The 14,308-nt window shown below is 50.1% G+C and overlaps 1 protein-coding gene across 5 annotated transcripts in view; it reads right to left on the bottom strand.

The window, feature by feature from the left end:
* The window catches only part of CERS1 (ceramide synthase 1), a 25,122-nt gene extending 10,814 nt beyond the window's left edge, over positions 1–14,308 (bottom strand). For 3 of the 5 annotated variants that reach the window (XR_006417176.1, XM_044456019.1, XM_044456021.1), the window contains exon 1: positions 14,018–14,308. Coding sequence is in view for 3 of the 5 variants with exons in the window: in XM_044456019.1 (XP_044311954.1) it covers positions 14,018–14,242 (225 nt within the window). In the remaining 2 variants the exon portion in view is untranslated. Of the gene's footprint in view, positions 1–2,273; positions 2,291–14,017 lie in introns of those variants that run through there. The other 2 variants (XM_044456020.1, XM_044456022.1) reach the window with 2 other exon arrangements.

The raw sequence follows: 14,308 nt of genomic DNA, 5'->3' as shown, positions 1-14,308 counted from the left end.
GCCCTAAAACATCTGGAAACCAGAGTAGGCTGGACCAGACCCCCCTCTGCCATCTGGGCTTCCCATCTGTGCTTCTGGTTGCCCGCAAGGGCTTCTACAACAAAAAGGGACAGTTTCCTGGGCCGGAAGGTGGAGGGAAATTTGAGGAGCTAGAAATCATCTGACCACGTCACCAAAAGGGCATCTCAGCAAGTTCCTTGCTCAACTCCCCTCTGGGATGCTAAATTAAGACGGGAGCAGCTGCTCCAGCCCACAGGGGTCAGCTGGGACCCTGAAAACCCTGACGCCGGCTTGTTCGGCTTACGGAGATGAACGCCAGCTACGGTGTGCCCAGATCAGACTGGTAAAGCAGCCAGTGGCTAGCTGGGTCCAATCTATTGCCCAGCGGAAGAGTTTGCCTGTTGTCTCTCTGAATGATGCATGGTTCTCGGTTTTGCATCCTTTCAGGGATGGTGCTTCTGCCATAGCTGGAGAGAACACATGATCAAATCGCATGTGATGCACAGGTATGAAAGATCCCTTCTCTGGTCTCATCCTGCCAGAAGACATCCTTAGACCACCCACAAGGATGGGCTCTGGTGCAAGGCCAGGAGGGCAGCAGGCCTGGCTTTAAGTCCACCCCGTAGATGCAGCACTGGCTGGGGGAGCTCGGACAAGTGACTCACTCACTCTCTCCCCTAGCCTACCTTGCAGGGTTGCTAGGAGCAGAAAATAGGTTGGAGGAAAAACTAGCTGCTGGAGTAAAGGAGGGCTCTCAACATGATCTATCAATATAAATAAATCAGGCTGCAAATTGAGGGTGGAAAAAGAAGGGGAAAATACAGTAATTTTTTGAAATGAAAGCTGCAAGAGGTGGCATGGCCTGTTTTCATGGGACTGGCTCCTGAGTCAAAAGCTCAAAGTTAAGAGTTCAAATCCTATGGATGCCTTGGAAGAAAAATCTCACAACTCTTGGCATTCTCCAGCCAGCAAAATTGTGTGTGTGTGTGTGTGTGTGTGTGTGTAATTCAATGCTATTTTCACAGAGAGGGGCCAGGATTTAGTTCTGTTCAAAGCAGAGAGGTGGGGATGCGGGTTCAGAGGTGACTGCCAGGTTTTCAAGCACAGTCGGTGCAGGTTAGGGAGAAAAAAATCCTACAACACCCAGCATCCCCAGTTTTTTCTGTCTAAGGATGCATAGAACTGCACCTTGTAATCTGTCGCCAACTTAAGGTGAAGGTTTCCCTTTGACGTGAAGTCCAGGCATGCCTGACTCCAGGGGGCAGTGCTCACCTTTGTTTCCTGGCTGAGGGAGCCAGCGTTTGTCCGCAGACAGTCTCCGGGATCATGTGGCCGCATGACTGAACACCGAGGTGCACGGAACGCTGTTACCTGCCCACCGAAGTGCCACCTTTTTATCTACCTGTATTTGCATGCTTTCGAACTGCAAGGTTGGTAGGAGCTGGGACGGAGCAACGGGACTCGCCCTGTTGTGCAGATTCGAACCGGCGACCTTTCGATCTACCAGCCCAGCAGCACAGCGGTTTCAACCACTGCGCCACCTGCAGTCCCACTTATCTGAGACTTAATTCCTTCTTGGAAGAAGAGCTGGAGGACTCAAGGACCACCCACTCCAACAAGGGAGAGAACAGGGGACCCCCAAGAACTCGGGGGTGACTACCATGGGGCATAACCTCCAGAGGACTCTCCACCTGGCTGACCTTCCAGGGTTGTTGTGGAATCAAAAAGGAAAGCAGATTACCCAAGGCTGCAAATTCCTATTTAAAACCAGCCATTTCTTCAGAACCATGAGGACTAGAGCCATACTTCAAGAAAAGAATCTAGGGTGGACCACTTGCAGTGCTCCCAGTTTTGGACTGGAACACACAAGATCTTGGTCCAAGCCTCTGATTCTCTGCCTTGCCTACCTTACAGGGTTGTTGGGAAGATTAAAAAGGAGATGAGGAGTGAGATTATACATTGAGCTCCTTGCGGAAAAAGTTGCGCTATAAATATATCAAATAAAACTGAAACTGGAATTTCAGGCACACTTCCCTAGGAATAAGTTCCTTCCAACACTGTTCACTCCATTGCACAATTTCCTAACTCAAGCATGAGGCCAAAAACCGAATTCATGACAAAGGCACAAGGACCAGTCGACAGGAAAGGAAACAACCATGCCCTGAGCTGACCTTCATTGCCACAAACTCTGTTTCCGTAGAAAACATCCCAGAATGTCAGTGTTCCCGTTTCCTAAGATCAGCCAAGCAGACCAGGGCCAAAGCATTTCTTACTCCACAAAATGTTCTGCATGCGCCTTGAGGACAGAGACCCGTTCCCACGCTGCCTGTGAAAGGGACCCAGCATGCTGAAGCAGTGTGCTGAAGCTGCCAATGCGTTCTTCTTCTTCTTCAGGTTTTCTCCCTCCAGTTTGTTTTGTGCATTCTGTTTTTAGCATCCTGCTAATCGTCCAAAAACATGTTTTTCCCCTTGTTTACCTCCCTGGGGAGCCATTGCTGAAAGCAGAGGGGGGAAACTTCTTCATAAAATGAAATAAATACACAGAATTCTCATTGGTCAACTAACTGTTTGCCAGCTTATAGAGAGATATCTGCCTGGGGCTTGGTGCCTGGCTCTGGAGATAGCAAGAAAAATCAGCTTTCCTAAAGCACTGAAGGGAAGCTCTGTTGTTCGGTTTGTGGCCTCTCGAACACCGCTAGTGTCATCTAGTCTGACCCCCAGCTCCAGCTGGCTCCACTCATGACATGCCCACTGTGTGCATGTCCGTCCTGTCCTTGAACACCCGCACCGATGGGGCCTCAGCCACCTCCCGTGGAAGCCCATTCCATACTCTTGGGGTCCTAACTTCCTGGCATCCAAATTGAACTTTGGTTCCCTGAGCTTGGCTCCGTTGGAGCGCGTCCTGCCTTCCTGTGGGGAGAACAGGTCTCTACCCACCTCCGTGTGACACCCCCTCACATACCTGTATGTCGCCAACAGATCCCTCTTCCCAAGTCTGAAAAGCCACAGTTCCCTCAGTCTCTCCCTGAGACTGCATCCCCTGCAAACCAGCCACCAACCTTGTGGCCCTTCGCTGCACTGACTCCAACCTGGCCATATCCTTCCTGTAATGAGGGGCCCAGAACTGAGCACAATACTCCAGTTGCAGGTGCACCAGAGTCGTGTAGCGTGGTAGGACTGGTAGTAACACCTCGTGGTTAACACTTAAACCCAGAGGGATCATCTCATGAAACCAGATGGCGGGAGATGCAGGGCAGGTGGAAGCAAGGCCTTCTTCATTCAAATTCAAATTCAAGGCTACTAGTCCTCATGACTGTAGGGCTACCTCTATTGCACTCATTTTGTGCTAGTGGATTTCCCTTTGGGACTGACTATTGTGTGAATGAAGTGCTAAACCAGAGGGACTCTGGGCCTTATCCAGTACAACTCACCCCTGTCCAGCTCTGTGATAGTGCCAGGGCAGTGAAATCTACACATGTGAGAATCTGTGTGCATCCCTTGGATATGCACAATGGGGGTATTTTATTTTTCTGAATACACCAAATAGTTTTAATTAATTTAACTGTGTCCAAGTGTTGAAATCTGCAGTCACATCTTCAGCCACTAGGGGGCAGAATAGAACTTTGCCACCCGTGCAATTGGGAGCCAGGTGGGCACAATCCGCCCAACCGCCTGAGTTAGCTTCTTCTGTCAAACCAGTTGCTAGTTCTTCATAAATTTCTTTTAGGAGTAATCAAGTTTTTCCCCTAAAAAGTAGGAGTCCCAGGCGGATATCAACCACAGCCTGAACGCCCCACCATCAAACCCTGCAACCCTACAGGCCACCAGCCAGCTGTCCAGTGGCAAGGCCCCAGATCTGACGCGATCCCAGCGGAAGTCTATAAGGAAGGCGGTGCAGTGCTTGTCGACAAACTCACTCAGCTGTTCCAGTCCTTCTGGAATCAAGGATCCATTCCTCAGGAACTGAAAGAGGCGTCCATCGTGCACCTCTACAAGAGGAAAGGAAATGGACAAGTCTGTGATAATCACAGAGGAAATTCACTGCTCTCCATTGCAGGCAGGATCCTTGCACGTGTGTTGCTGACTCGCCTGACTGACCACCTGGAAAAGGGTCTACTAACCCGAGACACAGTGTGGCTTCCGCAAAGAGCGTGGCACTGTGGACACGATCTTCGCAGCCCGACAGCTCCAAGAGAAGTGCCAAGAGCAGAATCATGAACTGTACACCTTCTTTGTGGACCTCACCAAGGCTTCTGACACTGTGAGTCGCGAAAGTCTGTGGCGCATCATGTCGAAGTTTGGGTGCCCTGACAGATTCATCCTGATGGTAGGTCAGTTCCACGACGGCATGACGGATTGTGTTTTGGACGATGGAGAAGCTTCAGAGGCCTTTCCCATCACAAACGGCGTCAAGCAAGGGTGCGTGCTGGCACCGACCCCGTTCAGCATAATGTTTTCAGCCATGCTGACAGACGCCTTTCAGAACAACTCCTTCGGAGTCAGCCTGAAATACAGGACCGATGGGAAACTGTTCAACCTGCGAAGACTCCAGGCCGTCAGCAAGATAAAGGAGACTGTGCTACGAGACCTCCTTTTTGCTGACGACTGTGCCCTGAATGCTGGATCAGAGCAGGAAATGCAAGCCAGCATGGACCAATTCGCAGCAGCATGTGACAACTTCGGCCTCCTCATCAACACAGAGAAAACCAAAGCGATGCACCAGCCAGCTCCGAAAGCCCAACACCAAGAGCCCACTGTCACAGTGAAGGGACAAAAGCTGCAAGCAGTGGACCAACTTACATACCTTGGCAGCACCCTTTCCCACGCAGTGACAATTGACATCGAGGTCAACTGCAGAATCGCCAAGGCAAGCTCTGCATTCGGCAGACTGTTGACCAAAGTGTGGGACCGCCGTGGAATAAGCCTTGCTACAAAGCTGAAAGTCTACCGAGCAGTAGTGCTAATTACCCTGATGTATGCCAGTGAGACTTGGACAGTATACAGGAGGCACGCTAGGCAACTGAACCACTTCCACACGACTTGCCTCCGCAGACTTTTGAGGATCCAGTGGCAGGAAAAGGTGCCAGACACAGAGCTCCTCTCCAGAGCAGGCCTGCCGTCAGTTCCCACCCTGCTGATGAAAGCCCAGACACGCTGGGCGGGCCATGTTGCAAGGATGCCAGACCATCGCATCCCCAGACAGCTCTTCTATGGTGAGCTGTCTCAGGGAAAGCGATCGCACGGGGGACAAAAGAAGCGATGCAAAGACACGCTGAAAGCCTCTCTCAAGTCCCTGTTATCGACACCACCTCCTGGGAGACCCTGGCACAAGACCGATCGACATGGCGCACGCGGATCCACCAAGGCTGCCAAACTTCTGAAACCGGAAGGACAACCATAGCACAGGAGAAGCAAGCGCTCCGTAAAGCCAGAGTTGCAAGCGCTGCAACAGTGGTGCCCACGCGTCTGCCCGACGTGTGGCAGAACACTCCGTGCCCGTACTGGCCTTATCAGCCACCTGCAGACACACCGTGGACAGCTCACAACCCGGTAGATGTCAAGGTCCTCATCGAAAACGATGGACGAACATCATTTTCAATTTCATGCAGCCAAAGTGAAAACAACCTACGTTCTGCCACAAATGCAGGACTGATTCCACTGAAGTGGGTGGCGTGAGAAAATAAAGCTCCACGGAGCAGCATTTTTTAAAACCCATGTTTCTTCACCCCACTGTGCCCACCTATGGCTTATTTCGCCACCCTGCCAGTTCAAGATGACTTTCCCACTGCAGCTGAAATCTTGCTCTTATTTATAAGGCTGAAGCATCCCTCTCCCACAGCAGTCCCGGTTGCCCTGGCAACAGAGGCCTTCCTATGCTGTTGCCATGGCAGCAGCAGCTGGCAGCCAGCCATGGTACTCTTCGCACTCATTCCATTTCATGCAACTTACCCTACAGTTAAGCTGAAAAAACAATAGTAATAAGAGGTCCTTGAGGAGATGGAGGCAAAATTATGGACACCCTGAGTCTCGATTCTACCCTCCCGGGGAAAGTGAGGTTTTGTTTTGCTTTTAAGCAACCTGGGATGATAAAAAAAGCCATTATGGGGCTAGAAACAGGGAACTAAAGTTCTTATCCAGACAAGAAATTGGTTCACAGTCTCCTGCTGCTAATTCTCTAAAGTTGTCCTGTTCTGCTGGCAGAAGAACAGTGCGTACTGTCTGTTCTGTGCTTTCCATTTTGAACATTCATGCTTAGTCATCCTTCCTGAGGACTAGAAACTTGTACAGGGTTTCTTTTCAGACTCGAAGGCTCTCCCCCACCCCCACTAACCTAGAAGGTCTCTACAGTTTTCCTTGCAGGTTTTTCACCTCCAAGTCCAACACCATAAAGCGCCCAAGAGCTTTTCATTTTCCAACCCAGCCTTCTTCTCTGGACCTCTCCTCCCAAGGCCTGAAAAATCCTGAAAAAAAAGCATAGCAATACAGGATGCTAATTCACAATAAGAACATAGAAACAAACAGCAACAATATACAGTAAAATGTACAATACGCAGCTGAGAGATTAGGTGTGAAAAGGATAAAATAGTATGTTAAAACTATGGAATAATCAAGTTTGTGGCCAATACACAGTGTTAGAGCTCTCTCTCCTTGTGGGGTCCCTGGGTGAGATGGGGAGCTACCAATTCAGAAATCCCGATCTCCATGCTGAGGTGAGCTTGCTCAGTGGCCCAATGGCAAACCTCTCCCTCTCACTTGCTCTTCCAACCTCAGTCTTCCCCTTTCACAGAATGGGCATAAATAATCCCAGGTTTGCTTTTTTTTACAGGGGAAGAATGGATGTGGGAGCGAGATGGCCATAAACCTCATTAACTGCCTTTGGGCCAGTCACAAATTCTCATCCTAACCTACCTCACAGGGCTGTTGTGGGAATAAAAAAAGGAAGAAAAGAAATGGGTATCTCACCTTTTTCCTCAGAGGAAAAATAGGCAAGATATAAATGCAGCCAATACAACGAATCATGCCGTATCATTAAAACCAAGGAACTCACTACTACAAGACACAAGTCCAAATGGAAAAACTGGTGGTCCGAGGTGGTCAAACAGAGCTTCCAACTGCGAGGGCAGCCTGCTTGCCCATCGGGAGAAGAAAATGTTGGCCTGGGTTATGCTTTGATCAAGCAGAGCAAGAATATATCATATAAAGGTAGTGAAAGGTTCCAGCAGGGATTGCATAGGAAGAATGCCCGTGCGTTTGTGTACACACCCGTACTTCACAAGCATGCTCAGACATCACACAAATGCAGGCCCTTATCATCGTTTGGCTTGTGTGAAATTTCAACTCATTGGCTCGTCCACTCGTCCGATGCAAGTTTTAGAGTTACAAAGTTCAAAACGGTGGAAACTTTGGGGGTGACTCGCCCTAACAGCGCAACCCATGGGCTTGCTTTCTCGTTTATGTGAAAGACAGGCTGTGACCCTGGAAGGCAGCAACCTGCGAATGCTGGGTGTGGGGGTCCGTCGCAAAAACCAGGGGCCAGGCTGGAGGGCCGACTTCAGGAGAGTGTGGCCACGAGCACAAACAGGTCAGCTATCACTCGGGTTACAGTGAACCTTATCACAACTTTTCCCGCAGACCCAGGGGAGCCGAAAGCTATCGGATTGTGTTTTCCGTGGGCTGCAGGTTGCTGATAAGGACACCACCACACCACTCGCCCTGAGCTCCATTTCCACCCCGTCCCCCGTCCCCCTGCCTTATGGCATGGAAGTGCAATTTTGTGGAAAACACACAACACGGCAAATCCATTCTGTAGCTGTGCAAGGCGTGTTTCCAGCCACACTGGGCAGGAAAACTAGGTTTGTGCTAAAACAGACATACGTGCAAGAGCACAGCGCAGCACAGAAGGGTTCTGGAGCAGCGTGGAAAAGTCTGCATGGAGAGTCAAGGGTCAAAGCGAGCTTCCCAAAGCCGGGTTGGAAGGCCTGCTAAGACGAGGGCAAGACCCATGAGCAAGGAGCTGGTTTCCCAATTGCCGCAGTGATGAACTGCAGCTTTGCTGAGCCAGTGGGCACCTCTGGGAGTTTGTGTGTAGGCACTCTCACAAAATGGCTTCCCTGAGGGAGGGGGCTTGCCCGTTTATAAAATGTCTAAGATGGTGGGCCTGGCCAATCACAAAACACTCCTTTTCCAGAAAGCAGATGGTGAGTCAGTTGGGCGATAGTGTAACTTGGCCAACCGAGTTCTGCACAGTAAAGACCAAACCCATCCCAAAAGACTCTGCGGCACACCAGGGGGTAGCTCCCAGCCATATTCACTTATTTGTTTCAAGTAATTTTATTCAGCCTCCTCATGCAATCGGTAAAACAAGACTGTCTCTGCTCATAAGCACCGATCCAACCAAAAACACAGCACAAAAGGAAAGAGCATGAGGAGGGAAGAGGAAAAATTACTTCAGCCCTGTTATAGTCTTATCTCCCAGAAAAGAGGGTACAGTTAAAGAGGAGCAATATTCTCTTTGCCCGCTCCTGTTTCTCTCTCTTCACTTTCTTGATTGTTGCTTGGGAAAATCCATCCTGAAGCCCAGCTATTCTGAGAACTGCAGCTAAGTTCAAATGAAACAATAAACCAGACCTGCGGGTGAGAAGTGATGTCAGCATGCCTGCTAATAAAGGAAGTCCCAAGCGTCAACCCCGTGAACTCTGCCCCTTCTGCACAACTGACGTCCACACTGGGCACCAAGTCAAGATGTTTTCTCTTTGCTGGGCATTTAAACGCAACCAGAGTTACCAACCCTTTGCAATCCTGGCCCAGGATCACAGCCCAAATACCTCCAGCTGTGTAGTATTTTGCTGGCAGGAGAATTTTAACTCCTCTCTGTTTTGACAGAACGGTGCTTTAGCATGTTCTTGTTCTAGTCGTGTTAGCAGCTCGGGAAGCCACTGCAGCTGGGGACAGGAGCACACGAAGTTCCTCAAATTAAGACCCTAAAACATAAAACTAGGGGGTGTGGCGGTCTTCCCAGAACCGAGGACATCACTCTGCACTTTGCCTGCCCCTCTGATGCTCCCCAGGCAGGAAGCACAAGCTGGATGGGTCAGACCTCTCTCTCACGCACAAGCCCGTTTCCCTTCCTGCTCATCACCGCTCCGTCCTTGCGGCGCGACAGAGTTCCTCCACAGAGTGCAAATGTTTCACACCAGGCTGGTGCTGGCACCGCAATCTATCATTTAGTCTCACGGGAGGGTTGGGCGAGGGGAAAAGAGCATCCTCACAGATCTGTATCAGCTTTGCTCTGCCACAGGGAGAACTAATTTTGGTCTGCAATCCTTTTACAGCCACTAAGAGGCAGAACAGAGGCGGCTGACAGCAAGCACTTCCACTTTTACACCTAAACCTAGAAGGTGACCTTCCCTCAGATCAACCGATTGATAAACTCAGCACAACTCAGCGCCCGGATGCAGTGATGCGATGCAGCCGCAATAGGTCCCAGAGGGGGATTCTTCCATAGCCCCTAGGATAGAAGAGTCAGGACTTTCTCTTCTTTATAAAGGAGCAAGTTCCTAGTCCTCAGGCAGTGCTGCCTTTCAGAACGAGAGGAAGTGCTGGTGAGGAAGGAACACCCACAGAAAGGGCAGCTACCGAAGACAGAACATTAGTACCTTGAACACTTACATTGAGGAAATGTCATCATTTACGCTGCCGACCATTTTTATAGCTTACGAGAAAAGAGTCATTTTGCAGCCCTGCCAATCTGATGTACGGAAAATTTTCCTTCTAGTATGAACTGTTCAAGAATACCATGTCCCTTTTCCCCTTAGTCATCTTATTCCCCAAACTGTATTCTCTCTGCATTTTCAAATTCATCCCACCCCGAGAGCTAGAAACTTGATCCCAATTTTTTAAAAAAATGAAAACACAGCTCAGGTGGAAGCAAGGAGAGATTCTTCCTTGTGATGCTTTATTACTGGCACCTCTAATGCCATCTAAACTGAAGGTGGGCAATTAAAAAAATTTCTAAACTATAAACACATTCTGCAAAAAGGCAGAAACATTTTATGCACCAGAGCCCACAGGTCCGAGAAAGAAACAAACACCAAACTTTTCTAACTCCCAAACACTAGGAGACTAGTGCAGTGCAGTGGTGAAGAGCATGGGACTGGGACTCAGAGGATCCGGGTTCGAGTCCCCGCTTGGCCATGGGGCCAACTGGGTGGCTTTGGGCCAGGCACAGACGCTCAGCCCAACCTACCTCACAGGGTTGTTGTTGTGGGGAGAAGATGGAGGAGGAGAAAGATGTAAGTTGCCTTGAGCCCTTTGTAGGAAAAAGACAGGATATAAATCGGAAAATAAAAAAAGACTGGTAATGGAAGGGGTCTGCCCCCACCACAGCATTTATTTCAGTAACATTTCTATTACAGCTGTGCAATTAATCCACTCGTCCATACGAATGTTCTCACATGCTAGAAATTTCTTGAGAGCCAGTGTAGGGATTAAAAAAGGTACTCTGGGACTCAGGCAAGCTGGACTCTAGACCCCATTTCCCATAAAGCTCACTGGGATGAGCTTGGGCCAGCTGCCGCCTCTCAGTCTATCCTACCTCACAGGGTTGTTGTGTGAGTGAACTGGAAGGAAGAATCTTGCCAGTGGTCTTGGATTCCTTGCAAAAGGAAGAAAGGTGGGGTGAAATTCAATGCAAATATAATTTATGGCCCAGATTCTTTCAGGCCACAATGTCAGTCGTTCCAAATCAATAGGCTCTTGCATTCCTCTTCTTTACCTGTTCTCCCCTCCCCCCCACAACCCCTCCTCATCCAACCTACCCAATGGCAACTGCTTCCACTGACTCCCCCCCCTTCTGTGATGTCAGAGAAGGTTCCGCCAATCAGGCCCAAAGGCTGCTCCGTGCCTTGACATTTCCTTGTAAACAAGAGAGATGAAGACCAAGGTGGGTGTGAGGGACTGAAAAGGGCCTGCTTTAAACCCCCTATAATCCCTCCACCATCTAACTCCCCAGATATGCTCACCCCACTGAGAAGAGACAAGATCATCTTCTTGAATGGCTGCAAATGATGCAGCAATAGAAACCAACCAAATAAATAAAATCATGAGGACGTGAAACTTAAAACGCCTTCATTTTTTGCCGTGACAGTTGCAATTCTCTGGAATGACAACGAACGAAAAGCAAGCAGGAAAAAATCCTTTCTGTGTGCCGGTGATAGCCAGAAACAGCAAGTTCTACTCGATACTTTTCATTTTTCTAAACTTCTTCTTCTTCTTCTTCTTCTTATTATTATTATTATTATTATTATTATTATTACATTTTTATACTGCCCATAGCCAAAGCTCTCTAGGCAGTTGACAGCAATAATCATAGAATCATACACTCAAGTCACCCATCCCACTTCTGCCCAGGCCTGACCCTGCTTAGCTTCCAAGATTAGGCAGGATCAGGCACTTCAGGAGCACTGAAGCTTTCAGCTGGTGTCACTTGTGCCCCTGCCATGCTGTCTAAAATAAGCTAAAAGCTCATCATGCAATGGAACATTTGCTAAAAGAGTGGCCCAGGCAGGGGCCTAAGGATCCCTGTTGCACTGCACTCCCCAGCATTATCCTCCTGCAGCCCCACTTTGAATCTTTCCACTTGCATTTTTCTCCTTTTTACAAACAGGGATATTCTTGGAATACAGCTGCTTCCCAAACTTCTGAGCTTATACATTTCAGCACGTGCAAATCTGGGGGACTGTTTGAGATGCAGAACTTTTGGGGACCTAACCCCACCACAGTTCAACTTGAAAACCCACTCTATGGAGAAGGAATTCTGTGCCCCTCCTGCACACCTCCCTGATAGGAATGCCAGGACGCCGGTCCCAAGGACTTGCCACAAAGCGGGCACAGAATCGGGAAGGCCTCTTGGCCTCACTTGGAAGAACAGGCCGGGGGCCTGGAAACCCAGCAGAGCGGGCTGGCTGCACTGTGAATGAAGACCACCCTTGGTTTTCCAAGCGAAGGTACAGCACCCTCCAGAGAAGGGGAGCAAAACCTTGGCCCGGCCCATGTAGAAATTCTGCATCACCGATTTTCAGTGCATTTAGAATGAAATGGCGGCTCGCCCCTGAGACAATGAGAAGCTTGGCCAATTAAACGTGCATTTGGGTACATCTGAATGGTCCTGTTTTTCTCCAGGATACAAGTAATTCTAGAGGCCAACTCAGCAGACTGATTAAATCCCCCAAGCTCATAACCCAACAAAACCGAGTCGTGGTCCCCCCCTCCCAAAACGGGCACGTACAATAGCAGACTTCAATGTACACACATCCGCCTCCATGAAGACAAGGCCTTAGTTCAGTACCCACGCGGGTCAAGCGATGCCTTGTTTCCATCTCTGCAACGTAAGGTCTGATTTTACCCAGCAAGAATGCAACGTTGCAGAAACTTTCTGCTCTCCAAGGCTAACCTCCTGTCCACCATATCACATTTTGGAAGCAGTAATAATAATAATAACAAAAAAGGACCGGACTGAGTGCTGATACAGAAATGCAAAGTAACAGTCCTTTCACACTCAGGTCTCTGTCCAACCCTGCACCATCACTGCAGATGGAACAACCCACCCCTTGTGCAAGCCTCCCCCCCCGCAACGCAAGACCACTCCCCCCCTCCTCACCCTGCAATGCCCTTCCAGGCCTACGCTTTCCTGTGACCCCATTTGCCAGCCTGACCCTGCAAAGCGAATCCACGTTTTGGCACCCCCAAAACACACTCTTGGTATGCAAGCCCCCCCGCCCCCTGGAGCTTTCGAGAGAGCATTTCGCTCTCCCACACGTGCATGCACACGAACACAGCAGACACACAAACATGGCACCACAACTTCACATGGGAGGAATTTTCAGTGCAAAGACGGGAGCTTTTTCCTCAAAAGAAAATGGAAACCAACCGTTCCCCACAGCATTTCCCTCTCACCCAGACATACACCAACTGCCCCCCCCGCCCCGCCCCGCCTACAAAGGCATATATGCAGGTGCAAGCTAACAGGAGACTTCGCCAATACACGGGCCCATTTTCATACAACCCCACAGCTCAAGTCCAAACACATCCGCAAGGCAAAGTGACCGCTTTTTGCACAGACCATATTGGTATCGATTGCACAACGCTCTGTGCAAGGACGGCAAGGCAAATAAATTACTGGTTTTAGACTCCCTTTTTGTGCTAAACAATCTAAGAAGCACGCTTGGCGTCCAGCGGTAACGGCAGGAAAGGCGACCTCTCTTATTGAAGTCCTCCTCATCCAACAACCTCACAACGCAAGCCCACCGATATCCTTCCAGAAGGAAAAGGAACAGTGCAAGCTATGCCCAGTGTTACACATCCTGAAGTTTCGTGTGCGTGCGTATGCGGATTGTGTGCATATATTTGCTTTTTCTCTTGTCACGAGCTCCTCACACGCTAAAAAATGAATAAACATCCTGATTATTTTAAATAATGTAAAATCATGTTCCCGCCCAATGGGAAAGAATAAGCCATTTATTGTACGTTCCCTTATTAATTATGCTGTAGCGATGTGATGCACTCCCAACAAGGCACAAAGTGCAAAATTATAAGCCCCCATTAAGCTTTTTATATTAACGCGAGGGCTCATTTACGCTCCATTGCAATGCGAAACAAACACAAGCCAGTGCTCAGCAACCGGCGGAGTCATAACCCCTTAGTATTCTTCGCAGTAATAGGACCACTGCGAATAACGCATGCACGAATTTTATTCTCCTCAAAGCGCATAAAGGGGGGGGAACCAACCGGGCGACGAGCAACTTTTGATACCGCGCTAGTGCAGAAGAGACTGCAAGAATGAAGCGGGGGCAACAATTACGAAACGAAGCGGTGCGAGGCAAGGCACCGACCTGAGCGGCTGCTCTTTCGGGGAAGGGAGGCGGTGGCCCCTTGCGATGCTAATCCTGGCGGCGACCCCCTCCCCCGAAAGCTCAGGCAAGCGCCATCCCTCCCTCCGTGCTCCCCCGCCCGCACCTACCCGAAACAGGCGCCGCGAGGCGGCCCGGCGGGCGACGGTCCAGCCGACGGCGCAGAAGAGGCAGAGCAGCGGCTCGCTCCAGGCCAGCCGGGCGCTCTCGGACCACGTCCGCCGGGAGAGCTCCCAGCCGCAGCCGCCGCAGCCGCGCACCGCCTCGGCCAGGCTGCCGTAGCTGCGCCGCACCAGCTCCCCGTAGCCCGGCATGGGCTCCACCGGCGGATGCATCGTCTCGCCCGCCACCGCGCAGCGGCAATGGCAACGCAAGGCAAAGGCTGCTGCTGCCGCTGCCGC

Source organism: Varanus komodoensis, unplaced genomic scaffold, assembly GCF_004798865.1.
Source record: "Varanus komodoensis strain SLA01 unplaced genomic scaffold, ASM479886v1 scaffold80, whole genome shotgun sequence".
NCBI lineage: Eukaryota > Metazoa > Chordata > Lepidosauria > Squamata > Varanidae > Varanus > Varanus komodoensis.
This window is presented reverse-complemented; position numbering and strand designations above follow the sequence as displayed.